Source organism: Gallus gallus, chromosome 23 (assembly GCF_016699485.2).
Source record: "Gallus gallus isolate bGalGal1 chromosome 23, bGalGal1.mat.broiler.GRCg7b, whole genome shotgun sequence".
NCBI classification, from domain to species: Eukaryota; Metazoa; Chordata; class Aves; order Galliformes; family Phasianidae; genus Gallus; species Gallus gallus.
This window is the reverse complement of record NC_052554.1, coordinates 2,943,311-2,968,037: the sequence shown is the minus strand read 5'-3', so window position 1 is coordinate 2,968,037 and position 24,727 is coordinate 2,943,311. Positions and strand designations below refer to the sequence as shown.

Genomic DNA, 24,727 nt, shown 5'->3' with positions numbered 1-24,727 from the left:
AATCTCATAGGAAGCCATGGAAATGTCTCACATTCTTCCCTTTAAGAACAGTTTGCCTGGTGCCAATATTGCAGATATGTCAAGAACCCCCTCCCTGGTTTAAGTCGCTTAAAGGAGTCCCTGAGAGATGGGGAATTATTTTAATAAGTCAGGATTTCTTGGTATTCAGCTGCTGCATATGGGACTAAGAGAAGGAATTATATCCATGCAAGGCATGTGTTCGTGATCTGTGAGGCAAGAGCCGTTCCTTGGAAGCTGGAAGGCCGCTGTGTGGGTGCGCTGAGCCTCAAGCACTGCTCAGTGCAAACCAACCAGGACTGATGCACAGCGCCCTACCTGTGTCTGTGTGGTGGGCACGCAGCTGGCAAACAGCTCCAAGTCTGCCTGCAGCACCTTAAGAGCTCCTCGGCACCAGATTAACTCCAGCTGAGGTAAGTTCTTCATAAATACACCCTTTGTGAGGTGATCCGATGCCCTGCAGGACGCACCGCTGGTAGGATTTGTGCATTAAGACAGGGCTGCCGCTTTGCCATTGCTGGTGAACAATGTGTTCAGAGCATTACCAGCACAAATAATAAACTTCACATCGCTCTCCATACCCCGAGGAGCTTCTCTAAATGAGGAATTCCCAGTCTAAACAAAGGAACTATGTGGCGTGCTGGTATTGGTGCTTCCTCCCCCAAAGCAAGGAGAATTTCGGATGAAGAGAAATAGTCAGGATTGCCCCAAGCCTTAGGAGAACAAAGAAAGGAAGCTGGCCAACTGGATCATTTATAAACCACTGCTCTAAGCAGGCTGGTGGTGTGTATGCTGTATGTATTGCACCCACAGTAGGCATGTTCAATTTCCGTGCCACTTTGCTAGCAAGAGAGCATCTCGAAGGCAGCAGCAGCCATTTCACAGAGCAAACAAGGTGGGAGGAGAGCAGGTGGCTTTGCTGTGCCAGTGCTGGCCCTCTGCCCTTGGCTCCTCTTCCCAGATTTAGTGTCACCATCAGCAGTGCAGAGCTGGCCGATAGCGGAGGGCCGGGGTGAGGCATAAAGGAAATCTCCCTTCAACTTCACAAGCATCGTTTTACTGTAAAACAAACAGCGATGGAGAGCAAAGATAGCCCTGGTAAAAGATTTACCTAGAAGGAAGGGGTGCTTCAGCTAACGCTGAACTTCTCACATCTTGACTTAGCATGCAAAGTGGTAGACAGCCCAAAAAAAGCCTGTAGTAATCCACCTCCAACAGACTAACGTGCAAACTCGAGAAATGCTCACAGAATCACAAAGAAATAGCAAACGCTGCATCGCTTTGCTACGTGTGTGTGCACAGTGATGGCAGCCTGGGACATCCATGCTCACCCAGCTCTGTACCAAACATTTCTGCAGAGATAAACCTCCTCCAGCCTGCCACAGTGCTCCAAAACCAACAACCAACTCACTGTTGAGCAGGTTATTAAAGGGACAAACAGCACGCTCCATAGTCAAACAGCCTTAGCGACTTTGCTATTGTGAACCCACTTGGCAGCACGGCAGCGAGTGCCAAGCTGTGCTAAATCCAAGCTGCTTCTCCTGGTCTTTTCTATGGGATCCTCTATTGGAGAGCTTTCCTTTTATTTTTATTTTTTAAAACCACAGGGATTGTGCCATTTAAAGGCCATCGTTGCAGAATGAAAACCACATGTTCTTTCTTGTGGGCATGAGAACCCAGCCACTCTGTATTTTTGGAATTGGGTTGGTGTATGTGGGTGCCTTCTGGGGAGATGGGAAGGGCAGAGGGGAAAGCTGGGCTGGTTCCTCTACACACAGGAATTCCAGTCCCAGAACCTGGTGAATTTAAGCCCCGTCATCGATGTGAAGGAAGCCGATGTTCATTTGATACAGTATTTTGCTACACAGCAGACCAGCTCCAAGAAGGAGGAGGAATAAAATAGATGTAGGGGAGCATAGGCTCTCTCCAGGCTGTGTGCCAGCACAGGGAACGGCTCCCTGGAAAGTCAGCTTTGTTCCAGGGCTTAGAGACAGCATGCAAAGCGTGTTTCTGCCAAGATGCCCCATTTAAAGATTAGAGGAGGTCAGCTTAAGATTGCAGGATTGAGTTTTCATATGGTGAGTGTTTCTATGCTGAGAGGGAAATACTTTTCCCCTCAAGTTTGGGTAGGAAGTATTAAACATACAAGTGGCTGCACTAAAAGGAGGTAGAAAGTGCTTAGAAACCCCAGGGCACAGATCACAAGCAATGCTGTGAGTACAACTAGTGCATGCTCAGGAGAAGACAGTCAGTGTGGAGCTGTCACAGGAAGAGCCAGCACAAGAGAGACAGCAGACATTGACCATCAGGCCATGAACATTTCAAGCATTTACCACTTTTTCATTCCCTAACAGCCTACGTGGAAAGAAGACACAACCAAAAATAGAGGAGCGTGCTCACAGAGTGCCTGTGCTCCCCATCCATCACTAAAAATTCCAGGAGATGCTGCTAAAAACCTTGGGTGTTTGGGCAGCAGGAGGACACCGGAGCCCTGTGCCAGCCTTCCTCACCAAGCACGAGCAGCCAGCTTGGCCAGGGACGCAGCTGTCACTTCAGCAGGGGACACACTCAGCTATGCAGCCTTTGTTGAAATAAACCTAAAAATAACAGTTAGTGCCACCTAGGGACCGGTTCTAAGGCAGGGCCACAGAAGAGCCATACCACAAACAAAGAACGTCAGTGGCTGATTTACTCCTTGCACGGTTGAGAAGTCAAACTGCAGCAAGGAGAGGCAGTTTAAACAACACCAGGAAGGTGTGGTTTGCACCGCAGCTTCTCCCCCCACGGTTAGGTGAAGCTTTCACAACAGATTGTTCAAGCACAGATTTGACTCCGCACTGCTGCTCCCCCAAGCTGGGCAGAGCATCCCTCGGCTCTGAGCATTTTAGTTCAGCAGACAGAGGGAAGCAACCATTCCTAGGTCAGGGTTTATGGAAGAGCAATGTCAACCCAGCAGCAAGCTACAGCCAGGTGCTCAGAAGAGCTCTCACCTACAACAGAACATCACAAGAAGCTGGACCTGGGGGATACCTGCCTGGAGCTAAGCAGAGACATTCACTATGGAGCAAATATTGCTTGTAAGCAGAGCACAGCCCACCTCATTTCTCCCATACATAAGAGCTGAAGCACTCTGCTCAGTGCTGCTCCCCCACCTACCTCCCTGGACCTTGCAGGGTTTGTCTTAAGCTACTAACGGGATCAGATTTGTCACCCTGAGTCCTCTCTCCAGATGATCCCACAGCCTAATGCAGCATAGCCAGAGCCTGCTGAGAGAGGCAGTTCTGCAGGTGCGCAGTGATTAATTGGTGCACATTTCCATATCACAAATGAAAGGAAAAGGGAAAAAAAAAAAGACTTCTAAGCTCAGTTGAAATGCAGTATATTAACCTTCGAAAATGGCAGTCATGGATACCAGCTTCAAAAAGATTAATATCAATAGGGCAAAATCCCAGAGGATAGCATCACATCGCCACCAGTTTCTCTGAAGCTTTACAAAAATAAGGCATTTTGAGGCTTTATTTAAGGTCATACATTTCCCTGCTCGTTTTAGGAAGGAAACCTGAAGCAGTTCTGATTTATAGGCAGAACCCAAGCGCTGAGGTCAGGAGGAAAGGGGAAATCAGAAGGCCTGAGGAAAGCTGTGGGTATGGATGGGGAGGCAGGAAGGGAAGGGGTGAGGAAGAATGCTTCAGCTGAACTGCTGCCATCGCCACAGCTAATTGCTGAAAATCACCCTGCGAAAAGGGTTTGTCACTGAAACAACGCAGCTCAGTTGTGTGGCGCATTCTGTGGGTCCACAAAGGCACAGCTGTGAGTTAACACGGTGCACACAGCAAACCTTTCGAGTGAGAGATGCAGCAATAGCTACAGCAGCCAGATCTCACCCCTGCACCCCGCAGACCGCACCAGAAAGAAGCTAATAATCATTAAGCTGCCATCTTTTATTTCTAATTATTTGCCTCCGCAGCAGGGTTCCTGCAACCATCAAGTAGGAGGGAAGCAAATCTCAAGGGAGAAACTGTTTTGAAGAGGGCTCGCAGCTGCCACTGCGTGAATGGCTCTCCAAGAACAGTAGCAACTGCTGCCCACAGAGCTGGGAGCAAAGCATCTCTGTTAGGGCTGGATTGCAATGTTGATTTTTAGGTCAACTAAAACAGCTTTTCTTATGCAACAAGGGATACAGAAAGCTCACATGCTTTGAGGTTTTTTGTTGTTGTTGTTGTTTTGCTTTCATTTAATTAGATGGTAATTCAGAAGGCAGCGCTGCTATTTTAAACACCACAATGAGAAGTATTTCATTGCCTTGCAAAGCAGCGAAGTGGAAGGAGTTAGCAAAGCCAGCCCTAGAACTTGACACTACTTTGGATTCTGACCACCTCTTCTGATGGGGTGGGACAAACAGGAGGGATACCATGCTGCCTCATTGCCAGGAGGGATTTCAAGCAGAACATCTCATTGGAAGGCAGAAAAGTGAAAGACCTCATTTGCTCTTCCTCTTTGAGCTATACTTGGAATACAAATTACAGGAAGGCCCAAGTTCACAACACAACGTTTGTTCAACAGCTCCATGCAGCAAGGACCTTCTCTGGGAGAATCCCTTAGTCAGTTAAGCAAGAGAGAAACGATTTCATGAGCAGGTAAACACTGAGGTGACAACATCCAGCTCACAGCACCACCACTGCCAACACACAGAAGGACACACCTCTACAGCAAACAGCTCTGAACAGTGTTCTGCCAGCACACACCTCCCCTGACCTCACTGAAGATTTCCTGATGGGCTTCAAATGACAGCAAGGTATGTGAAGGTCCAGAACACTGCCCCAAATGCCAAAGGCTCCTCTTGCTGCTCATGCAACTCAGCATTTTCCTGTTTCTGCTCTCTGGCTCTTTGCAGCACATCTCCCCCTAGAAACTGACGGTGGTACCCTCAGCATTGCTGCCCAACACTATCATTAGGCCAGGAGGAGACACTGACTGACCACAGCTCCCATGCATTTTGTGTTCACCTCAGAGATAAGCCAGGCTTAAGGATGGAAGGCAACCTGAGCTGTCTGATTTCTCTGCTAGGTAAGGGTCAGGGTTATCCCTGATCCACTGAAACTGTACCACAGAACCTTTATCTCTGAACAAGGTACCACTTGGCCTTGTTTGCTGACTGAGATTAACACCAGGTTTCATCTAGCATCGGGGCAAAACCCCAAGCAGCAGCAATACTGACATACATACACTGCATTTGCTTACATTTTGACTCAAACTCCAGCTCCTGCCCAGCACGCTGCCCGCCTGCATTTCTCACAGCTAAACCTCTTGCACAGAAGGGTTTTATCCTGCATTCAAACGACTGCTTGGGGTTTGGATGGCAGCTCAGCACCTCTGATCGAGGCAGATTCTCTGGTTAATTAATTATCCTTCTCTTAGAGACTCAGTAGCAAAAAACCGCTCATTCAGAACAGGAGGCAGTCATGCAGCTTCCAAAGATAGCACTGCACTTGGTTCTGTGCAAGAACAACAGGTTCATACTTGGGTCTGATTCATCTCCCGCCCTCCCCTGTGAGGCACTGTGTAATAATGCTGAGTGGAGAACAAAGTCATCTGCTCCCAGAGCCTTCCCCTGCCACCAAACCTCTGCTGAGACACCGCAAGAACCCACTGCACTGAGAGGACTTCCCCCCATGCAAAGAAGGATCTCCATGACCGTAAGCTGGAACCATCAGTGCCCAGTGCACTTCTCCAAGCCCGCTGTGCATTTCCTGCAAGAAGAGCCCCAGGCTGCACCCTGCAAAGCCGCACGCAGCTGCATTTCTACCCAGGGGAAGCCAGCACAGCTGCAGCCTCCAAGGAGGCTCTTACACAACTACAGCACTGATTTAGAAGCAACAGCTCTTGGGAGGAATTTGTGGAGAAACAGGGAGCACTGCCTGCTGCTACCAGGGCAGTTTCAACCTCCACGTCTTCACGTGCTGCCAGCTCAGGGTCAGTGCTCAGCAGCTCACACAAACAACCCCATCTCACACTCCTGGCCTGGGCATTGCTATATGAAATGCCTTTCAATATCACAAGCATTCACACACACACACGATAAATCCCACTTTGTTTAAACAACCAGCACTGCAGAGTTTGAGATGGAAGAAACAAGCCAGCTCATTATTAAAGCCCACGGGGTTCATTTCAGCTGTTCCCTGAGGCAGTACTTACCCAGAGACGAGGCAGCACGGCAGCACACGCAGGCCAGGCACCAGGATCCATCACAGGGCAGTGCATAGGAGAGAAAGGAGAAGAGACACCGGTCAGTAAGCAGGTCCAGCCACAAAAGAAAAGCCCTACCCATGCTGGAAATATCCCTCCAGCCACAAAGTGCTCACATTCGTACTTCATGCCATCCCCGCCGCTGAGTTCGCGTAAGTGAACTGCAGCATCTGGCTTTTCTCAGAACAGCAGGTGGAACCGGACTATCACGTTGGGCCACTTCTTGGAAACGTAAACACCAAGTGCAGAAGGAAAAAAAAAATAAATCAGCCTGTTACCCAACGCTGATAAAGCAGAAGGCGCTGATGCCAACAGCCCGTGCTCAGCGTGCTCCGGCAGCATGGGGTGCCCGCGTGGCTCAGGTGCCCCCTGGCACAGTCGGGCTGGAGGAGCAGTGAGCCCAGCCCCAGCTCTTACAGCCTTTACATAACCCCCAACTTCTCTTCTAGGTTTCATCAGGCGGGAGGTGGACTTGGCACAGCATGCCTCCAGCCCCAGCTCCGAAGGGCTTCAACTGAGCCCTCTAGTGGGCTTTAAGAATTCAACAAAACACCCATAGACCTAATTTAATTAACGCTCTGCCAGAGGCCTCTAAACCCTAATCCTCTCAACAAAAGGATCATTAACTAAATGAAAAGATTCAAGAGAGCAACGGGTCTCTCCGCCACAGCCAGGCCAGCAGTGTGCTCTGGTGGGCATTCACCAGAGCCCTAAAATGCCCCAAAGTGGCCCTCAGCCCATGGTATGGTCCGACACGAGCACAGAGCAGCACATGTGGGATACTGAGCTGCACCAGAGGATGGGCACAGGTTCATTCCCATCCTTTGGGATGTGTCAATGGGACATCACATCCACCACCCCATGATGACCATCCCTGTGCAGTCATCTCCAGGAAGCTCGAGAGCCCTCAGAGCTGGAGGAAGGGAATTTCAGTACAGTGCTGTTTGATTTCAGGGTTCCTATCTGCTGGTGTCAGAGCCCAGCGAGCAAAGGGAGCTCTTCTTTCAAGAGGCAGCCTCAGCTGAAGGCTGGGACAGCACCACCATCCGAGGTCCATTCGGGGTCAATCCAGGGCCTGAATGAACAGCAGGGAGGATCGTCCCCATGTAAGAAAGCAAGAGGTGGGGTGCACATGGGCAGACCAATTCATAGCATACAAGGATACAGTCCATTAGAGTACAGTCAAGAAAAGCCTTTAACGTCAAAGGTTCCCAGCCCACACAGCTCACTTCAATGGGACAGAGATGGATGGAGATTTGGAGTTGCCCTTTGCAGACAGCTCTCATGGAAAGCCGCCTCCAGTTTCTAAGCCACGCGTGGGACCCAGAGCACCACGGCTGCAAAGAGCACATCCACAGGAGTACTCATTAGTATGGAGAACAGGAGCAGAACAGAGCTTAATTACAGAGCAGAGACTGCTCCCTCCAGGTTGGATGAGCACAGGCTGTGCTGCCCCACAGGGAGGGCATTCCTCATGGACTGCACCGCCCCCGGCCACCCTGATCCCAATCAAGGCCCTTGCAAGCAGCTGCAGAGCCCCATTCCACAAACACGAGAAGCCAAGAAGAGTAAGACTTCAGGTGTTGCTTGCAAAAAAGCTTCCATCAGCAGCAGCAGCAGCCGCCTACACAAGTCTCATTGGAGATGCTACTGCAGCCCCCCCACAGGTATTGGTGCCCTGGGTGCGGTGCTCCATGGGAACACCTCTGTCCAGAGGAGCAGAGTCCCACCAAAGCCCAAATCTGAGCTCCACCCACAGTGCTCACCAGGGCAGAGGGCTGACAACACCCCAAGGGCTGACAACACCCCAAGGGCTGACAAAGGCTGGGCATTAAGGAGGGCCAGAGGTGCTTTAGCACATTCCTTCTCCACAAACCAACCCACAGCACCAGCCAAGCCCATCACAGAGCCTTGCTCGAAAGCATTTAGGAAGCCCCTCACTTTCAGCAGACACGTTTTCAGGACAGCTGCTGCCACGCAGAGCCCTCCCTGCCTGAAGACACAGGAACAGCCGTTCCCAGAGCTAATGAGGCTGTCCTGCTTTGACCTGGGGCACTTTTCAACACGCACAGAATAAACAGTCCTCCCTGCGTTCACCTCCCAGAATAAATCCCACGAGGTTCCATCTCCCCAGTGCAGGCAAGAACACAGATGGTCATGGAGATTAAAACATACAGAGAATTAACAGCCCCGTGCAAATGAGCTTCTTCATCCAGCCCAGTGCTGCCAGGTGGCACGAGGAGCAGCGCTGGGACACAACCGCCACGGTTTGCTGAGCTGCAGTCACAGCCCCACATCGAGCAACACGAGGCCAGGGAGCAGTTTGTAGGGGAAGGAAGGTGCCAGAGCCAGGGGCTGCAATAGCCACGTCTGCCTCAGCCCGGCTCCAGTCGGTGTTTCTAAGGGACAGCTCTCAGTCAGCATCTGAATTTGTGCAGATTCATGGGGATGACTCAGGATGGGCACTCACGCTGCTCAACACAAACTCCTCCTGCAGGGAAGAAGCCACCCTGAAGTTCTGAAATGCCAACAAGCAGCTTAACCCATCCGCAAGGATGCCTGGAGGGAGGATACAGAAACCCAAGCCCTTACAGTACCGGTAGCGGTACTGCCCGGCGAGCAGTAAAGCTATCACTGCATCCTCCTCGTTGTGCTGCTTACCAGGATGCCAAATCTTACCACGTGCTCAGTGGACTACCAAGTGCTTACCTCACTCCTGGCTCCCCCAACAAGGCTTTCCCAGGAACTGCAGGGAAATGCAAGTTCCTTAGTCACCTATTTACAAAGAGCAGCAGAGAACACTTTAATAGGATTCATTAATTTAATTGAATGCTGCAGAGGATGTCAGCGACTTCGTGTTTGCAAAGGGCTTTAGGATGAGCAAAGGGAAGAGCAAGGACAGGCCCTGCTCCCTAAAATGCTTCAGAGGGGCAGAATTGGGGCTTGATTTTAAAACTGTGAGCCCCAGAGGCAGGTGTTGGAACCGGATGACCTGCAAGGTCCCCTCCAACTTCAGCCATTCTGAGTCTGTGATTCTATGAAGCCCAAGGCTCAGCATCCTCCAGGAGCGTTTTCCCAGCTGCCTCCAAAACACTGAGGAGGAGGCAGAAAACTCCAGCACTGCAAATCCAAGCTCCCTTCCAACCTCCCCTTCTCCCAAAAGCTGCAAATGAGAGACAGTCTCAAAGCTCTGCCTTTTGGATGGCTCACGAGAAGCTTAGGCAACACAAAGCCTCTTCTACCTGCCCCTCCGTGCTCCCGGGCACACACATGGAGTGGGAGCCCAGATGGTGCACGTGCTGCTCCTGGTGCTCCGCGCACACGCCTGATTTTCCAGGCTTTCCCCCGGGGGCAGCAGGAGGGGCTGCAGACAAACCATGCTAATTGGATCGACCGAGAGCCCTATAAAGCGGGGAGCAGCTGCTCGGAACCTCTTGTGAACAGCAAAAATAGTTTCATCCCAGGAGCAGGCATGGATTAAACGCCATCAAATGCCCTTTTCTTTTCACCGTGCAGTGCATTCCCTCTCCCCCCCCCCCCCCCCCAAATAAAATCATCAGATCCACCAATCCAACCAGGAAGTTCAGCAACTCGGAGCAATGACAACAGCAGGAGGATTTTCCAGGCCTTCCAGCTTGTTTTGCAAGCCCTGTGTTATGTAAACCACTGCCATGCCCATGGTGGGGCCAGAGCCAGCTGGCAGCCACCACAGCAGGTTGGGTGCAACATTCCTTCCCAGGCACCTTCCACCATGGCTCAGCATGCATGCAGCACAGCGCCTCGCACTCCACGTGTAACTGTTCAGCAGTTGAGCATCTTCCCAAGGTTTGGGGCTTTCCAGGACTCCAACCTGTCTCAGCACCAGGTACCAAACCGCTGCCCCAAGCAGAGCCACCCTGCTGGGCGCCTCCCATGCAGTGAGCCGTTCCCTGCAGCCTGTAACCAATCCCTGGCTTTGCTGCTGGAGGGGCGAGCAGCGCACACACCTCCAGGACACAGCACGGGGGTACATCCAGCACCTGCCCTGAGCAGCTGGGAAAACGCCACAGGCAGCCCCAGGGAAGAGGGGTGGAGCTGCCATCAGTGCCCCAGCACAGTGCCCCAGCACAGTGCCCCTTTATATCCGCTAATGGAGACCTAACAGAGTGCAGAGAGTTACTGTGGGCTGACGGGAGAGCAGACAGGCGGGACAGCCCTGAGAACGCCAGACCCCATCGCTCATCCACAGCCAGGGAACACTGATCCTCTGTCCATCAGCAGCCTCTAGTGGAAAGGAGCACGCAGCCCACTTCATGCAGACCCCACAGAGCCCACCCGGGGTGACGGCCCCGACGGTCAAATGGTGCAACACCCCGACTGCCACAGAGCAGCCGTCCCCACGGCCCCGCGCTGCTCCCGGCTCAGCAGTGCCCGCAGCACCCGCCCGACTCAGCCTCGCCAGCCAAAGCCAAACGCAAACCGACCCCAACCTTCAGCTGCCGCAGCTCTGAGCCTCTGCCCAAAGAACGGAGCCAAAACGCTGCCCTGCACCAAAGCACGGACGCTGTACTCCAGCAGAAGGACTACCAGCACGCCGCTACTCTCCTCCCCGGGGTACGGCTGCAAACGAAGAGCAGAACCTCCGTTACACGTGCGATGAACGCTCCAACTCCACCCACGGGGCGGCTGCCTCTCGCTCACCCCCCCAGCGATGGGGCCACGAGACGCTGCACTGCAGACAGCGCCGCTGCTGCGGATGAGGCGGCACTTTGCGGCTCGGCGCTGTCAAACCCTCTCAAGAAGGCCCGGAGCCGCTCTGAAAGGAGAGGCAAAGCAAAGCACAGAGCGCGGGGAAGCCCTCGAGCACAGCCCCGGGGACGCAGCTCAGCGAACGGAGGAACTTTTTGCCGTCGCTCCGCTCCCATCGTGCCCCGCTCCGAGCGTGAAATGCAAAGGACTGCAGAGCTGAGCGGGGAGATCGCATCGGAGCGGGCAGAGGGAGCGGCTGCACACCTCCATCCGAACCCCGCGGGGGGGCTGCAGACCCACAGCACGCGTGGGGCAGAGGCTACGGGATTAAGCAGAGCTGGGAACCTCAATCCGGTGACACCTGAAACTCTGGCACGGTTGCAAGTTACTCCCACGGCCAACCCGATTACCGTGCAGAAGGAGGGCGTGCGGGGCACATCAGTGCCATCATCAGAGCCGCAGGGCTGGGAGGGCTGCGCGGAGCTCCCGGGGAGAACCTCGCTTGCCTCAACGCAGCCCCTTCCCGCAGGGAAGCTGAGGTCAGAGGGGCTGTGAGCATCCCCTGCCCTCCGCCTGCGCACATCACCGGCCCTGCTGCCCCCCCACGGCCCAGCGCCGCTCGCTTCATTTCCCCCCAGCAAAAGCCTCGGGTGAATCAATCCCCAGCGAGGCGGCGGTCACCGCCGAGCCAAAGGCGCAGCCCCGCGCTGCAACGCGGACCTAAAGATAGCGGCCGGCCCTGCAACTCTGGCTCAGAGCCCGCCGGGACGCGGGGAAGCAGCAGCCCCCGGAGCGCGGAGCGGATGGGAATCAGCCACCGGCCCGGGACGGGCGGGGAAATACGGCATGAGACGGCAGAACCGCTGGGGACGTTCGGTCCCGGTTGCGACGTCGGCAGAAAGCGGACGGCTCCGAAAGGCAGCGCGGGGAGAGCGACGGCCGGGAAGGTTACGGCGGGGATTGAGGGCCGGGAAGCGGCGGGAGGGGGCGGCGGTGCCGCTGCCTTCGGGAACCGCCTGGGAGGGCGCGGGGGGAGACCTCGACGGAGGGGGAGAGCCGCGGGCCGAGCGACGCCGCAACGCCTCCGGGACAGCCGGCGGGCAGGGATGGGGGCGCGGGAAGGGGCAGCCCCTCCAACCACACACCGCACGGGGAGACCGAACCCGGCGCGCCCGGACGGACAGCCGCCGCAGCCCCGACACCGCGGCCCGAGGAGAGAACGGAGCCGCTGTGCGGGGCAGCCCGGAGCGCCGCCGGAGAGCCCTCCGAGCAGCAGCAACAGATGGCGGCCGGGACCCGCAGCGCCCACCCCGCAGCGCGCCGCGACCACCCGCACAACCCCCGCACTCACCGGGGCCGCTCCGCGCTGCCTCCACCTGCGCCGCCGGCCCCGCCCCCGTGACGTCACGCGCACCGCCCCCGCGCCGTCGGCCACGCCCACTCCGTGCCGGCCCCGCCCACCGGCACAGCGTCGCGGGGAGCGCCCGGCGGCGGCGCTGCAGTGGGCGGGGCGGGCAGGTGCGGAGTGACGTCACGGGGCGGTGGGCGGGAAATCTCCCCGCGAGGGTTCGGGGTCGCGCGGCTGGACTCCGTGACGTCACCGCGCCATGTAAGGAGCGCGGAGCCCCGCACACACCCCCCCACCCACGCGTACCGGCGGTGCTGCGGGCTGCGCAGTCCGTCCCCGCGCACAGCGGACCCCGCGCCGCTTCTGCACGCCGTACGACGGTCCCGCGGCGCCGGGGGGAGGGCGGGCGATCCGTGACCGCGGGGCAGCCGATAAGGACACGCCCGGGGCTATCGCAGCCGTGCACGCGGCCGCCGCTGATACGGGAGGGGCAGCGCCGGGAGGGCTCCACCCCAACCCCCCCCCACGGCCCCCGCCTGCTGTGATGGGGGTTGCGGGCGGCCGCGTGAGCCGCTGAGCTGCCGCGAAGCCCCCCCGAAGGCCCCGCGCCGCCCCCCGGGCTCTGCGCCGTTCCCGCCGGGCGCCGCGCGCAGCTCTGCCGGCTGTTATCCTCAGCGGCGTTACGGAGTGCCGCGCCGCCACCGCGAGGAGAACTGCGGCTGCAAAGGCGCCCGTGGGACACCGCAGCCATCCCCTGCGGGACGGGGCGGGGCGGGACGGGGAGCCCTCGGAAGCCCCCGGAAACCCCTCCCAAAGGGCTGCGAGGATGCGGGAGGGAGACAGAAAATAAAGAGGTTTATTGGCGCGGGGTAAAGCGCGACCTCAGCTGAGTTCGGCGCTCGGAACGCATAAAGTGATGAGAAAAGCCCCGCACTGAGCTGGGGGGCAAAGAGGAGAATCTGCAACCCGGAACCGCCCCGAGTGGGGTTAGGATACAAAACCGTACAAAGACCTCTGAAAAAAGAACGTCAGAAACCGTCGGATCATTTACAGTTTGCAGTGATACACAGCGGGCTGATGGGGGCTGCAGAGGGCCAACAGCTGCTGGGTTTGGATCAGCCCGGACCCACAGCTTTGCTTTGGGACGGGAGTGGGGATGGAGAAGGGCTGAGCGCTGCGGCACGGCCCGGAATCCCGCTGGGCTGCAGCAGTGGGGATGAGGAGAGGGGTGGGGAGGACGGAAGGCACGCGAGGCCGGGCTCTGCCCTGCGTGAGCCAAAGCACAGCTCCTGCAGGGCTGCTTCTGAAGGGACTACAAAGGGGACAACGGGACGCGGTCACTGCACTGACGCTGCCATGGGGACACCTTCTATTCCCCGCTCCACACCAGAAATGCTCCTTGGATCTGAAGGAGGAAACTACACCCGGTTGGGTCTCCTCCTCTCTGAAGGACCCTCCCAGGCTCTGAAGGACGGCAGTGTTCCTGCAGTGACACCTCACAGCCTCCTTATGCCTCTGGCTTTGCTGCCGTCCTCACTGCACACGAGGCTAAAAGGAGTTTAAATGTAAAAAGAAAAGACAGCCTTGAGCTGTGCAGAGAATAGGGCATCCCGGCCCCTCCAGGAGCAAAGAGCTGCTGTTGGAAAGCGTGAAGCGGGGCAAAGGGTGGCCACGGCGGTGGGGAGAGCTTTTGCTGACTTGATGGATTTAATTAACCAAAAATAATTAAAAGGTTCAGTGGGAGCTCAGCATGGGGCCTCAGCACTTTCCTCATTGAGACGCTTTGCAGCAGCACACACCAGAGCCCCACGCTGCTGGCAATGGGCTGGCAGTGCTTGCTGCCTCTGACCTCCTGGGCTTCCCCTGCCCCATTCTCTGGGCTGCCTGCATGGTGTGGGCAGCTGAATGGCACAGGGTGCTGTGCCCACTGCGCTCTCTCTGCAGCCAGGCCGGAGCCAAATGGCTTTAGTCCGCTCTCCCACCCAGTCTATGGGAGAACAGATCAAGGTGGCAGCTCCCAGCTGCTCTGCTGAGCTCTGCACAGATGTGTGCTGTCGGTCAGCAGCGTGGCACAGATGGGGCTGATCCCTCATCCACTGTATTAACGAGGCCACCAGGAGCGTAGGAGGCGAGCGGTGCCATGGTGAAGAACACGGCCCCTCACAGAGCAGGGAGAGGCAGCGATGCCCCAGAATGCAGCCATGAGAACACTGCAGAGCCTTTGTGTCACCCTGTCCCGTGGGTCTGCCACACAGAGGGCTACTGCCTGTCTGTTTTGACGTGGTCCCCGATCATCCTCCTGTGGTAGGTGGCCAGGAAGATGTCGTTGTCGCGGGGGCAGTCGTAGTGGCAGGAGCACGACTTGATGAACATCATCTTCCTCTGGAAGGAGTCCCCCTCGGGGCAGCGGAACTCCACCTCAGCAGTGCTGGTGATGTATGGGGTGCAGCAGCGCCCGTCCACGCAGCTGCCACAGAACTTGGGCCTGTAGGAGCGGGTGCTGGTGCAGCCTGAAAACTCGAAGAGAAGGCGCCGGCAGGGCCTGGGGGTGCGCACACATTTCTTCCCCTTCTAGGGAGAGAACAGCAGCAAACAGGTCAACAAGAATGTGACAGGCAGACCAAAGCTCACCTGGGCTGTGCAATCACTGAGGTTGGAAAGGACCTCCAGGATCACCAAGCCCAACCCATCCCACCGTGCCCACTAAACCACGTCCCTCAGTGCCTTGTCTCCGTGGTTCTGGAACACCTCCGGGGACGGTGACCCCCCCACCTCCCCTGGGCAGCTGTGCCACTGCATGCCCACTCTTGCAGAGAACAAACATTTCCTAATATTCAATGTGAACCACCGCTGGGCAGGAGGGCACGGAGAGAGTGGAAGCGCAGAGCAAATCCCAAGCCCCTAAATACGAGGACCTCTCCGCCAAGCCCTACCTTGGCCTTCTCCCAGGGGAAGTCACAGGGCCGCACCATGCAGAGCCGCGTCTCTTTCTCCAGGTGGCACTGGGGGTTGTTGTTGGTGACCCGGGCAGAGATGCCCATACCGCAGCTCTTGGAGCACGCGCTCCACTCGGTGGTCTGCACCAAGCAGTTCTCCTGCAGGTTGTTCAGCTCCGGCTCGCGCTCGGGATCCTCCCTGAAAACTGAGCCAGGAGGAAGACATGAAGGTCAGATACCCCGTAGGGCCCTGGACAGCCTGATCCGGTGGGAGGCAAAGCTGGGGGTCTTTAAGTTCCCTTCCAACCCAACCATTCTGTGATTCCATGGTTCTGTGATCTTTATAATTCTATATAATCCCGATGGTTCGATTTCAGCCTCTTACAGGCTGCTCCGAGACCTGGCTTTGCTTCTGCTGTTTTGATGCCTGCAAGGAACTCACACAACGGTGCTGCAGTGGTCACCCACCCCCAGCACACACCCAACACCCCCGTGGGATGCCAAACAGGGCACACATCGTCCCCCTGCACCAAGCGAGAGCCACCAGCGCAGATAAGGTGACTGCAGGCAGGCAGGCTCTGCCTCCATCCCCCAGCAAACCGCTCCATCCGCCCATCTCTCACCTGCCAGGACGGTTTCTAAGCGGTCCTCCTGGCCGCCCTCCTCACAGACCCACTCCTCACAGCACTTGTTGTGCATCTTCACCCTCCGCGGGTGGGGGCAGTCAGGAGACGGCAGGCGCAGGTCGGCCGAGCACAGCGGGATGCAGCCAATGGCCCCATCCAGGCAGATGCACTGCAGCTTGCAGGTGGGCTGGAAGCTCTCCCCGTTGTGGTACACCTTGCCCAGAAGGTCACACGTCGCGCCCTCGCGAGCTGAGGAAGGAGGAGAAGGAGGTGTGGGAGCAGCAGTGATGCTCTTAGGTCCGGTCCTGCACAGAGCTCTGCTCCTGGCCGTTCTTAAAGAGACCGAAAGGCAACGTCCTCCTAAGAACAGCTGCTTCCCCACAGGTCTACAGCTGGGCTACAACAGGGAAATAAGGCACTGAGTTGGTGACCTTCGGGGCTCTGCTGTGATCATCCCCTTTGATGGCCATCTTCCTTCCTGCCGCAGCGTTTCCATCCCTCTGTTTGCTCTGCTCTCTGTGTCTCTCATCTCCAGGCCTCCTCTGAGCTTTTCACTCCTTCCCAATCAAAATTAAAGGAGCAAAAAAGGAAAGGAAAGGCAGCAACATTTTACCCATAGCAACAGCGGTAGCAGCGCTCACACATTCTTACATTGGTAACAGCCCCATTTTTTCCCCTAAGTGTATCACAGGCAAAGCCCATTTTGTGAGTGCTTTCAATGAGGAACGACTGAAGCATTTCAGTCTGAAATAGTTTTGCAGCCCTCTGCTCTTCCTGCTCCCATCACATCCTTCCCATCTGGGTACCCACAACGCCTCCCAAACTCCCCACCTTCCAACTGAATGGAATGGATGGGACCGAAGTACCACCTGAAGACATCACATCCCAGACCCTCATATTCTGGGAGGTGCTCTGCTCCGCCTTCAGCTGCCATTTCGCCACAACAATCTCAGATTCTCATTTACAGGCAGGAAGGAGAGCTGTGACCTTCAGACCACAGGTCTGATTTCCTGCAGAGCAGAGTCCTGGGGCTGCCACTCCACAGTCTGTGCAGCAAATCCACACCTCACAGCGATTACAGAGCATTTGCTTTAAGAAAAATGACCAACGTTCATATAAGGTCTTTGAGACGGAGACTTCTCCACGCTCCCATGTGAGCTATCCTAATGGCTTCGTTACCCTCAATCCTAACGATTTTACTGCTATAAACATCTCATTTCCAGCCTCTATTGGGCAGCGTGCATCTTTCACCCCCTGGACATTATCACACCTACACTGACTCCACTGAGCATCACTCAGCAGCACGAGTGCCTCCAGAAAGCACTGGGAAGCTGCTGGGTCTGCTCACGGCCACGAGGACCAAGGGGAGGGAAATCAAGCAGAGAATTTATCACAGTGCCTCAGAAGAGTGAAGAAAACACCTACATGTTCAATTCATTCGATTCGGGTTGAAAAGCAGCACCAGCACTGAGAGAGAACAGGTCTGCATTTGCATTTACCTGGCTCAGCAGCTCTCCTGCCCTGTGCATACCCTCTTTTACAAACTATTTGCTCATCTGTTTGCACCCAATAAAGCCAGCGTTGCGCCGTGCCTCCTGCAGGGAAGCAGTGGAGCACAAAATGCCCAATTCCAGCACAAGGCGGTGAGGTTTGGGTGAGGCTCTGCGTGCAGCAGCACTTCTCAGCGACGCTCTCCTTGTGAATATTTCCCCTGCAGGGCTGCAGGCATTCCCACCCGCACCGCGGGCACAAAGATGAGCACACAAGGACGGAACACGTGGCTCTCACCTAAGCAGATCCCACTGCCTCTGTGGATACTGGAGAAGTCGCAGTAGAGTCCCTTGTGGTGGTCACAGGGCTTCTGCAGGGAGCACAGCTCGCCCAGCTGCCGGGCGCACACTTTGCAGCAGCCGCAGGCGTCCAACACGTGGCTGGTGCCAGCGGGACACTGCAGGGGCTGGGAGGGACACTGGCATGGGAACGTGCAGCCCTGGGCTCCTACCTGCAGGGCAGAGAAGCCACAGAGAGTGAGTGTGCCTCAAGGCAGCCGGAGAAATGAAAGCATCCACTTGGTTCAGGGCGTCCCATCGCCTGCACAGCCACCGGGTGGGACGGCGCTTCGTCCCCCGCCTGCACGCAGCTCTGTGCATGCAGCTCCCAGCACCCGGCTTGTCTTCTGCATAAACGCTTCTGGAGCTCAGGGGAAGAAGGTGCAGAACCAACAGCACAGGCAGCAGCGTGGAGTCCCATGCACAGCTCAGCCTCCCCTCCTCTGGAAGCAGGAACACAGCAACCATTAGCAGCAGGCGATTCCCAGCTCTGACAGTCACTGCTCACCAGAAAGCGCCGTTAGATCCCATCCAGAGAAGAAGGCAGTAAAGCACACACAGAGGATGTGCCCAAAGTAAGCACTGCTGCGGCATCGTTGGCTCCTGAGGACCTCGAGCTGCCCCCTTAATGCCCATTAAGGTCCCCTCTGCCTTCCCCATTTCATAGAGCAGTGCCACCCTGGGCACGCGGTGAGCTCCAGCAGGAACTCAGCATGGCTTTTATGTCACTGTGGGCACTGAGCAGTGCTATCCAGCCCTGTCTGTGAGCAGCTTCCTTGGATGCTGCGTCTGTTGCCAATAATGGCAGTAAAGCATTAAATGCACTGAAATGCAGCAGTGATGTCCTGCTGGTTTCCATGCATGCCACTGCTGAGGCTGCTGAGATGATGTGTTATTTAACCATGGGTGAGTGGATGGGGGGGATGAGGTGGTAGCAGGGGCAAAGCATTCCTAGCACAGGGCCTATATTAAGCTGCAATCCATGCACTGAAAGAAACGATGACAAGCAGCTTTTTCCAGCACAGCATCAGCCACAGGCCATATAAAGAAACACCCGAAATATCTCTCCCACTGCAAACCAAACCGAAACAACCTCTTTCTGCACAACAGAGAACCCGGGGGAATTAAACCCAGCTGAGTTTTCCCTCTTGCCATCATGAATCATTGTTGGTGCTGTTTGTTTCCTTAAGAACTCACCCCAGAAAGCACCCAGCTTCGCTTCCCCAGCACGGCTGCTTTCAGCACAACACCCCGCTCAGCCCCCGGACTCATTTCCCCCATCCAGGTGCAAAAGCCCCAACTCTTCCATGTTTGCAGCGCTCTTCTCATTTTTTAGAGGTTTTCCTATCTTTCAGCTCCTTCTCCCACCCCGTCCTCCTGGCCCGGGGTGTGCTGGGACTCCTGGCTGCTGCTCTGATTACCAAGCAAAGTCAGCGGGGGCTTTTTGTATCTCCTAAGAGCCTCCCTACCACCCATGGATAACACAAAGGCAGCATTTCCCCACCATGGCCACGGATGCAGAGACGTTCTCCCTATAGGACCAGCACTTCATTCCCCTCTGCTGAAGGGTCTGTCCCTAAAAGCACCCTTTAACGTCACTCAGTGGGATCCCAACTACAGATACAGTGCAGCTTTGTTCTTCTTTCTGCTAAGATTGCATTGCTGTGAGCTCCAGGAACAGCAGAACCAGCATAACAGAGCGAGGTGAGGATTTAGGGAAGTGAGAGCCCAAAGCGGCGTGCTGATGCTCCCTGCTCCTGGCTGGCTCTGCTGGCAGCTCCCACTGAGCCTGGGGAAAGAGGCGAGATGTGCTCCAGGCTTTGCATGCACCCAAAACCTCTCCCTCTGCACCCTCTGAAGGTGTGAGGATGGGATGTGGGCTCACAATGGAGCAGCTCTGCAGCTCCTGGTCAGTTTGCAGATGAGTGTAAGGAGCCAGCAGTGCCTTTACAATAGGTTTGGGCTCAGCCCTGCACTCAAAGAGCTGCGGAAGGAGTGCCTGGGAGCCGGGATGGCTGTTTGCTTTGGGAGCCAGGGGTTAATTCAATAAGCACAGAATTGGTTCTGTTCCACGCTCCAAGACTGGCAGAAGATAAAGCAGTCAGAACACGGCTATTCCCACACTGCAAACAGCCAATTACTGTGGGTGATTCCTGCTCTCCTCCCATCGCAGCACTTGGGGCACCATCCAACAGCTGCAGCTCTGCCCCACAGTTTGTCCCAGCCCCAAAGAGCAGCGGAGCTGGGCACCACGCATGGCCGAGGTGCAGCAGTGCCAGCTGCGGTGCTGTGTGCATCGAGCACCGCCCTCAGAGCAGGGATGGAAGTAAGTCCCAAGTGCCATTCCCAGGCAGCAGGTTTAGGCAGGAAGATGACATCTCTGAGAACTGTGGAGCAGCACAGTGACAGGGTTTGCTATCGTTTGTAGGATGGCTATGATAGTGCCAGTGCTGAGGCAGGGGAAGGAACAGCAACCACTCCAAAGCCCAGACATTACCCTCAGACCCCAGCCAGGTGCACAGGGCACCGTTCCCAGGAGGAAAGGGGACAGAGCACACTTGTGAGCGCTGCCAGCAGCAGCGGAACCTGATCAGAAGCTTATTGCACCCATTCACACAAATAGGCACTCAAAGCAGCAAACGCAACTTCTTCACTGACCCAAAAGACACTGCAATTAGATCTCATGCTAACAAACACGTTAATTATGCAGCAGTGTTCCGCTCATACCGGCACTGCGTTGCACACAAACATGCCAAGCAGAACCAGCTGCTCTGTGCTTGGACACAGAACAGACCCAAAGCCCTGCAGGGGCTGTGGTTTGATCTCCTCCTCGGGTCACTATTCCAGGGGCAAATGGATTTTCAGGGCAATAGGATGCCGATGGCAATGATGTGGGCTATGAGACCCACTCCTTGCAGTGCCACAGACCCAGCGTTGTCAGCTCTTGATCATCTTCCACCCTCTTCCAAAGCAGGGCTGGCTTTTAGCTCAGCAAAGTGAGCTCTGCCACCCTCAGGCATTCTGCACAGTGCAGCTGTGTGTGCACCTCCAGGGCTGTGCCTGCAGCCCCACTGGTGGGCAGCCATCCCCAAAGCATCGCATGCACAAAACAAGAAGCTGCAGCACCCAGAGCGCAAACAGCCATACGTACATACCCAGACAGGGGCAAGGAGCAGAAGAAGCAGAGTGTGGGCAGCTGTCCCTGTGCTGCCAGACATCCCGAGTGAGGGAAGGGAGGCACTCAGCCCGCCGACCCACGCACTGCCTTCTTCTTCGGGATTTCTCGTCTCTCCTTGGAGAAAGTTGCACATCAGCTTCTCCTTAAATAGCCTCTCGGAGGGGGCGTGCCTGGCCTTGAGTGACAACGTGCAGAGCAGCCCCAGATGGGTGCAGAGGAATGCCCAGATTCCGGGGAAGGCGAGCAGATTCCTGTGGCCCTGGCAGCTGCGGAGCCTGCAGGTCAGTTTTGTTCTGCGTGGGGAAACCAAATCCCAGTCAAAGCAACGTTATTGTTTTTTAATTCTTCCCTCTAACACCAAGAGTACGAAGCCTGGGTCGGCTTTCCCTGCTTACATCCATTCCTTTTTGGCTGCAGGAGCTGAGGACTTATAGAAGCACAGATACAAAGACTGACGTCTGCACTCCTGCAGTGAGGAGCTGTTTGTTTTACAGGGCAATGAAAAGCTGCAGGGTGAAGGTTATTGCTAACGGACAGCAGTTCCTGCCAGCACTCGATTTGTGCCCCAGGACTGATGCAGGATAGCACACAGTCCTACCTCAGGGAGTGATTTTTTGCTACTGGGAAAAGATGAGGGGAAGGAATGCAGCAGAGGGCACTGTGAGCCCTTGCTGGCCTGGGTGGATGGAGCAGGTTGGGCAGCGATGCTCTGCACTGCAGGGAGCAGCATCAGCACACAGAGCCATACCTCTGGGTTAGGGATGGGGTAGAAGTGCCCGAAGATCTTTATATGGGCCCACTTTGGGCCATCATAGAGCAGGAGGCAGGAACAGCTGCAGGATGTGCTGTGCCCTATGGTATCCACAGCTGTGCTGGGAAGTGGGATGGGAGATGAGGAAAACAATAGGGACTGTGCAGCAGTATGTCCTGTAAGTGCAGGCTCCCTCCTTCTCACCTCCATGTACCCCAGCATCAGCTCAGCTCCCACACTGCCTGTGCTGCTGCTGCTGCTTGTCCATGGCTGAAGACAGACCAGCCTGACTCTTGATTAATTAGCACATGGAACAGCTTCCTGGGATTGGGAGCTGGAAAGCATTAACACAGCGTAAGCCTCTCCAGATGCACTTCCTTCTTTTCCTCCTACCTCAGATGAAGGATTTCATGATCTTCCCGACAGCCACCTGCAATGGCACAGCTGAGGATTCTGTCTCCATACAGAGATGTGATGTCCTGGAGGTGGCACAGACCTCTGCCCCGGAGCAGTTGAACTGAGGGCAGCCTGGCAGGATGCACACTCAGTCCCTTTTTGGAAAGCTTGGCACCTTAAACTGTGACACCGCCCAAAATTAACCACTCCCGTTTCTTAAGGCATTCTCCTTCAGCTCATAAATAAGGCAGGGATAAAGCACCACACACCTCTGCTGTGCAGCAAGGACATAAAGCACAGCTGCATTCCGAACCAGATGGGGCCGATTACAGCGTTTTCTTTGTGCCCTTCCTAAAGGACAGAGCTTAACGTGTAGCTCCATCCACACACTGCTCCATCCACACACTGCTCCATCCACACATTGCTCCATCCACGCAGGGTTTTGCTCACTTAGAGAAGAAGATCCTGCAACAAGCACTCCTGTGCCCTGCCTGTGTGCTGCGCTACTGGCAGGCAGCAGAAAAGCGTGGCACAGTCCCAACCTTCCCAAACACTCTTCTCTTGAAGGATCCTAGATACAGAAGGAACGGAACGTGCACCAGCTACTGCTGTGAGCAGAGGGCAGCCCTCCAGCTGGTTCAGGAGGCAGAAGTCCGTGCCTGGGCCACAAAAAGGTCCTCCAATGAAAATCAGAGCTCGTGGGCACTGCAAAGCTGAGAGCAATTTCCACGCCTCCAGGGCCACGCTGGGGTGTAGCAACAGCCTGCAGACAGGTGTGCACTCGGTAATGCAATGAGCCCTGAGGTCTCTGCTGCCTGAGAAATGTGGGTACGACTGTGAACCGCTGCTGCGAACCACTGCCATGGGCAGGAATGCTGGGGTGTGTGGTGTGCATGGAGATGCAGCAGGAAAAGGCCCTGGGAGGAAGCAGCAAGCTGCACCCACCTGTGAAATGGGTACCTCCTCAGATTTGTTCCACTTCTTAACTCACGGCATGCTTAATTACCCTGAAGGAAACCTTCAGGGCTGCGTGTGGGGGTGGGGGTGGATTTAAGGTGGAGTTGGGTAAGTTCATGTAAGGAAGCTTCCAGATCCAGAAGGCTTCTGCAGTGAACACCTCTGAGAAGCACTCAGTCCTTTATGGGTCCTCACGGGGAGATGTATGCAGAACTTCAATCTGTTGCTGTGGTACAGGCTGCTTTGTTCAGCAGTGGGGATCAGTATGCTGCTTCAAGGACCAGTGTATGTTTAACAAAAGGAATCCATGAGTGCTAGATCCAAAACTTTCCATCTCAGCCTTGCTTGGTGTGTGAACAGCCCTGCTTTATCCCAGCCTGTGCAAAATCTTGTTCTCCTCCACGATTCTGCTTCACGAGAAGCGCTGCAGGCATAGCAGACTGCTTGCATCTTTTGCACCCAAAAGGTGCATCTTCCATCCAGTGGACCATTGTCCAATCCCATCGTCCTCGGATTTCACATCCATCATTCTGGAAGTTGCTCACTGTGGCCTCACAGGGAAATAATCAGAACCAGCAGCTTTCATCTCTCCAGCTTAAGTCATTTCACCCCCAGAAGCGTTAGGTCATTCTGGTATCAGAGGGGCTGAAAGCAGGCTGTGGGTGAATGAGCTCCCCTTGTTTTTCCAGCCCGATCCTGCAGGACAGTCGGGGGTAGGTAAAAGAGTGAGCTGTGGATGGTTCCATTTCTGTACCAGGCAAATAGCCCCGAATCATCTCTACTTTAATGCCTCTTTATGCAGTCATTTCACAATGTTCTCCCTTGTGCATTAGACTGGAAATAACGACCCGCCTGGCAGAGATGGGCCGATCTGTTGGGTCAAAAGGCTTTGTTAATAAGAAACAGTCTGGGGGGATTCTACAATGATTACAACTTTGAGCCCGAGGTGTCCCGACCTCAGAAAAGCAGTGAAACACACCCTCCCTTTGCAGACCCCCTGGAGCAGTGGGGCTGCTCCCTCCAGCCCTGCTCGTCCTGCCCTGAACAACCCCAGAGCAAAGGAAGCAAACCCAATGATGTCCAGCTCCTCAAATTCTGCTCAGTACAATACGGCAGCTTAGGCTGTTCTGCTATCCTGTGCTGAGTATGGAGAAACAGGAGTAAGACAAACTCCCACGTGTGCACTGGGGTGTTCACTTCACCAAAATACTTACGGGGAAGAGTTGTGGGATTATGGTAAGCCTTAGGTGTATTTCAATGGGATCTCATCTGAAGAGCCCAGGGAAGGGCCAAAGCAGTGCTGAGTCAGAAGGAATCCCAACAAACCAGGCTCACGATGAAGACCTAAGAGCCCTTCTCATGCTTCACGTCAGCTGTGTTATGAGACAGAGAAGAACCTTTACAGCAGCACTGCTGTGATCAGCGAGGCTTTTCAAGCCCTGAATCACCACTGAGACTCCCTGCCTGCTCAGTGCAGTGCCTGCCTGCGTGCCTTTCCATCAGCAGCCGGTCTTCACACTGAGCCACGAGGATGCTGCTCGGAGTGAAGCTGGGATAGCAGCAAGCAGACAGGAGAGCCCTTCCCGATGAGGGCTTCCCATGACCGCAGAGCTGTGCCAGCACCAGGCTGCAGGGACCTGGAGTTGGACTCAGACCTGTGAGCTGAAGAACAAACCCATCCTCCCTTTTTGTAGTCTCAGGGCCTGAAGTGTTG

The 24,727-nt window shown here is 55.4% G+C and overlaps 2 protein-coding genes across 7 annotated transcripts in view; both read right to left on the bottom strand.

The window, feature by feature from the left end:
• EPB41 (erythrocyte membrane protein band 4.1) overlaps positions 1–13,175 on the bottom strand; it is a 75,708-nt gene extending 62,533 nt beyond the window's left edge. For 2 of the 6 annotated variants that reach the window (XM_040651662.2, XM_040651674.2), the window contains exon 1: positions 12,344–12,398. Coding sequence is in view for 1 of the 6 variants with exons in the window: in XM_046903542.1 (XP_046759498.1) it covers positions 12,647–13,091 (445 nt within the window). In the remaining 5 variants the exon portion in view is untranslated. Of the gene's footprint in view, positions 1–6,213; positions 6,487–10,733; positions 10,864–12,343; positions 12,399–12,646 lie in introns of those variants that run through there. The other 4 variants (XM_046903543.1, XM_046903541.1, XM_046903542.1 and 1 more) reach the window with 4 other exon arrangements.
• On the bottom strand, positions 13,176–22,231 carry CTGFL (connective tissue growth factor-like). Its single transcript, XM_040652013.2, has 6 exons — positions 22,054–22,231; positions 20,887–21,202; positions 17,691–17,904; positions 15,900–16,151; positions 15,274–15,482; positions 13,176–14,911 (listed from the first exon to the last, which is right to left on the bottom strand). Exons 2-6 carry the CDS (start codon positions 21,040–21,042, stop codon positions 14,600–14,602), a joined length of 1,143 nt encoding a protein of 380 aa, XP_040507947.1. The 5' UTR covers positions 21,043–21,202; positions 22,054–22,231; the 3' UTR covers positions 13,176–14,599.
• Between the last annotated feature and the right edge of the window lie 2,496 nt (positions 22,232–24,727).

What these genes read in the sequence shown, in the direction of transcription:
- CTGFL (XM_040652013.2), bottom strand. Translation starts at nt 21,042, where the DNA reads ATGTGCAACTTTCTCCAAGGAGAGACGAGAAATCCCGAAGAAGAAGGC. An exon ending in TGCTCCTTGCCCCTGTCTGG is followed by an intron (nt 17,905 to 20,886) that starts GTATGTACGTAT and finishes TCTGCCCTGCAG; the next exon opens with GTAGGAGCCCAGGGCTGCAC. An exon ending in CTTAGAAACCGTCCTGGCAG is followed by an intron (nt 15,483 to 15,899) that starts GTGAGAGATGGG and finishes CTCCTGGCTCAG; the next exon opens with TTTTCAGGGAGGATCCCGAG.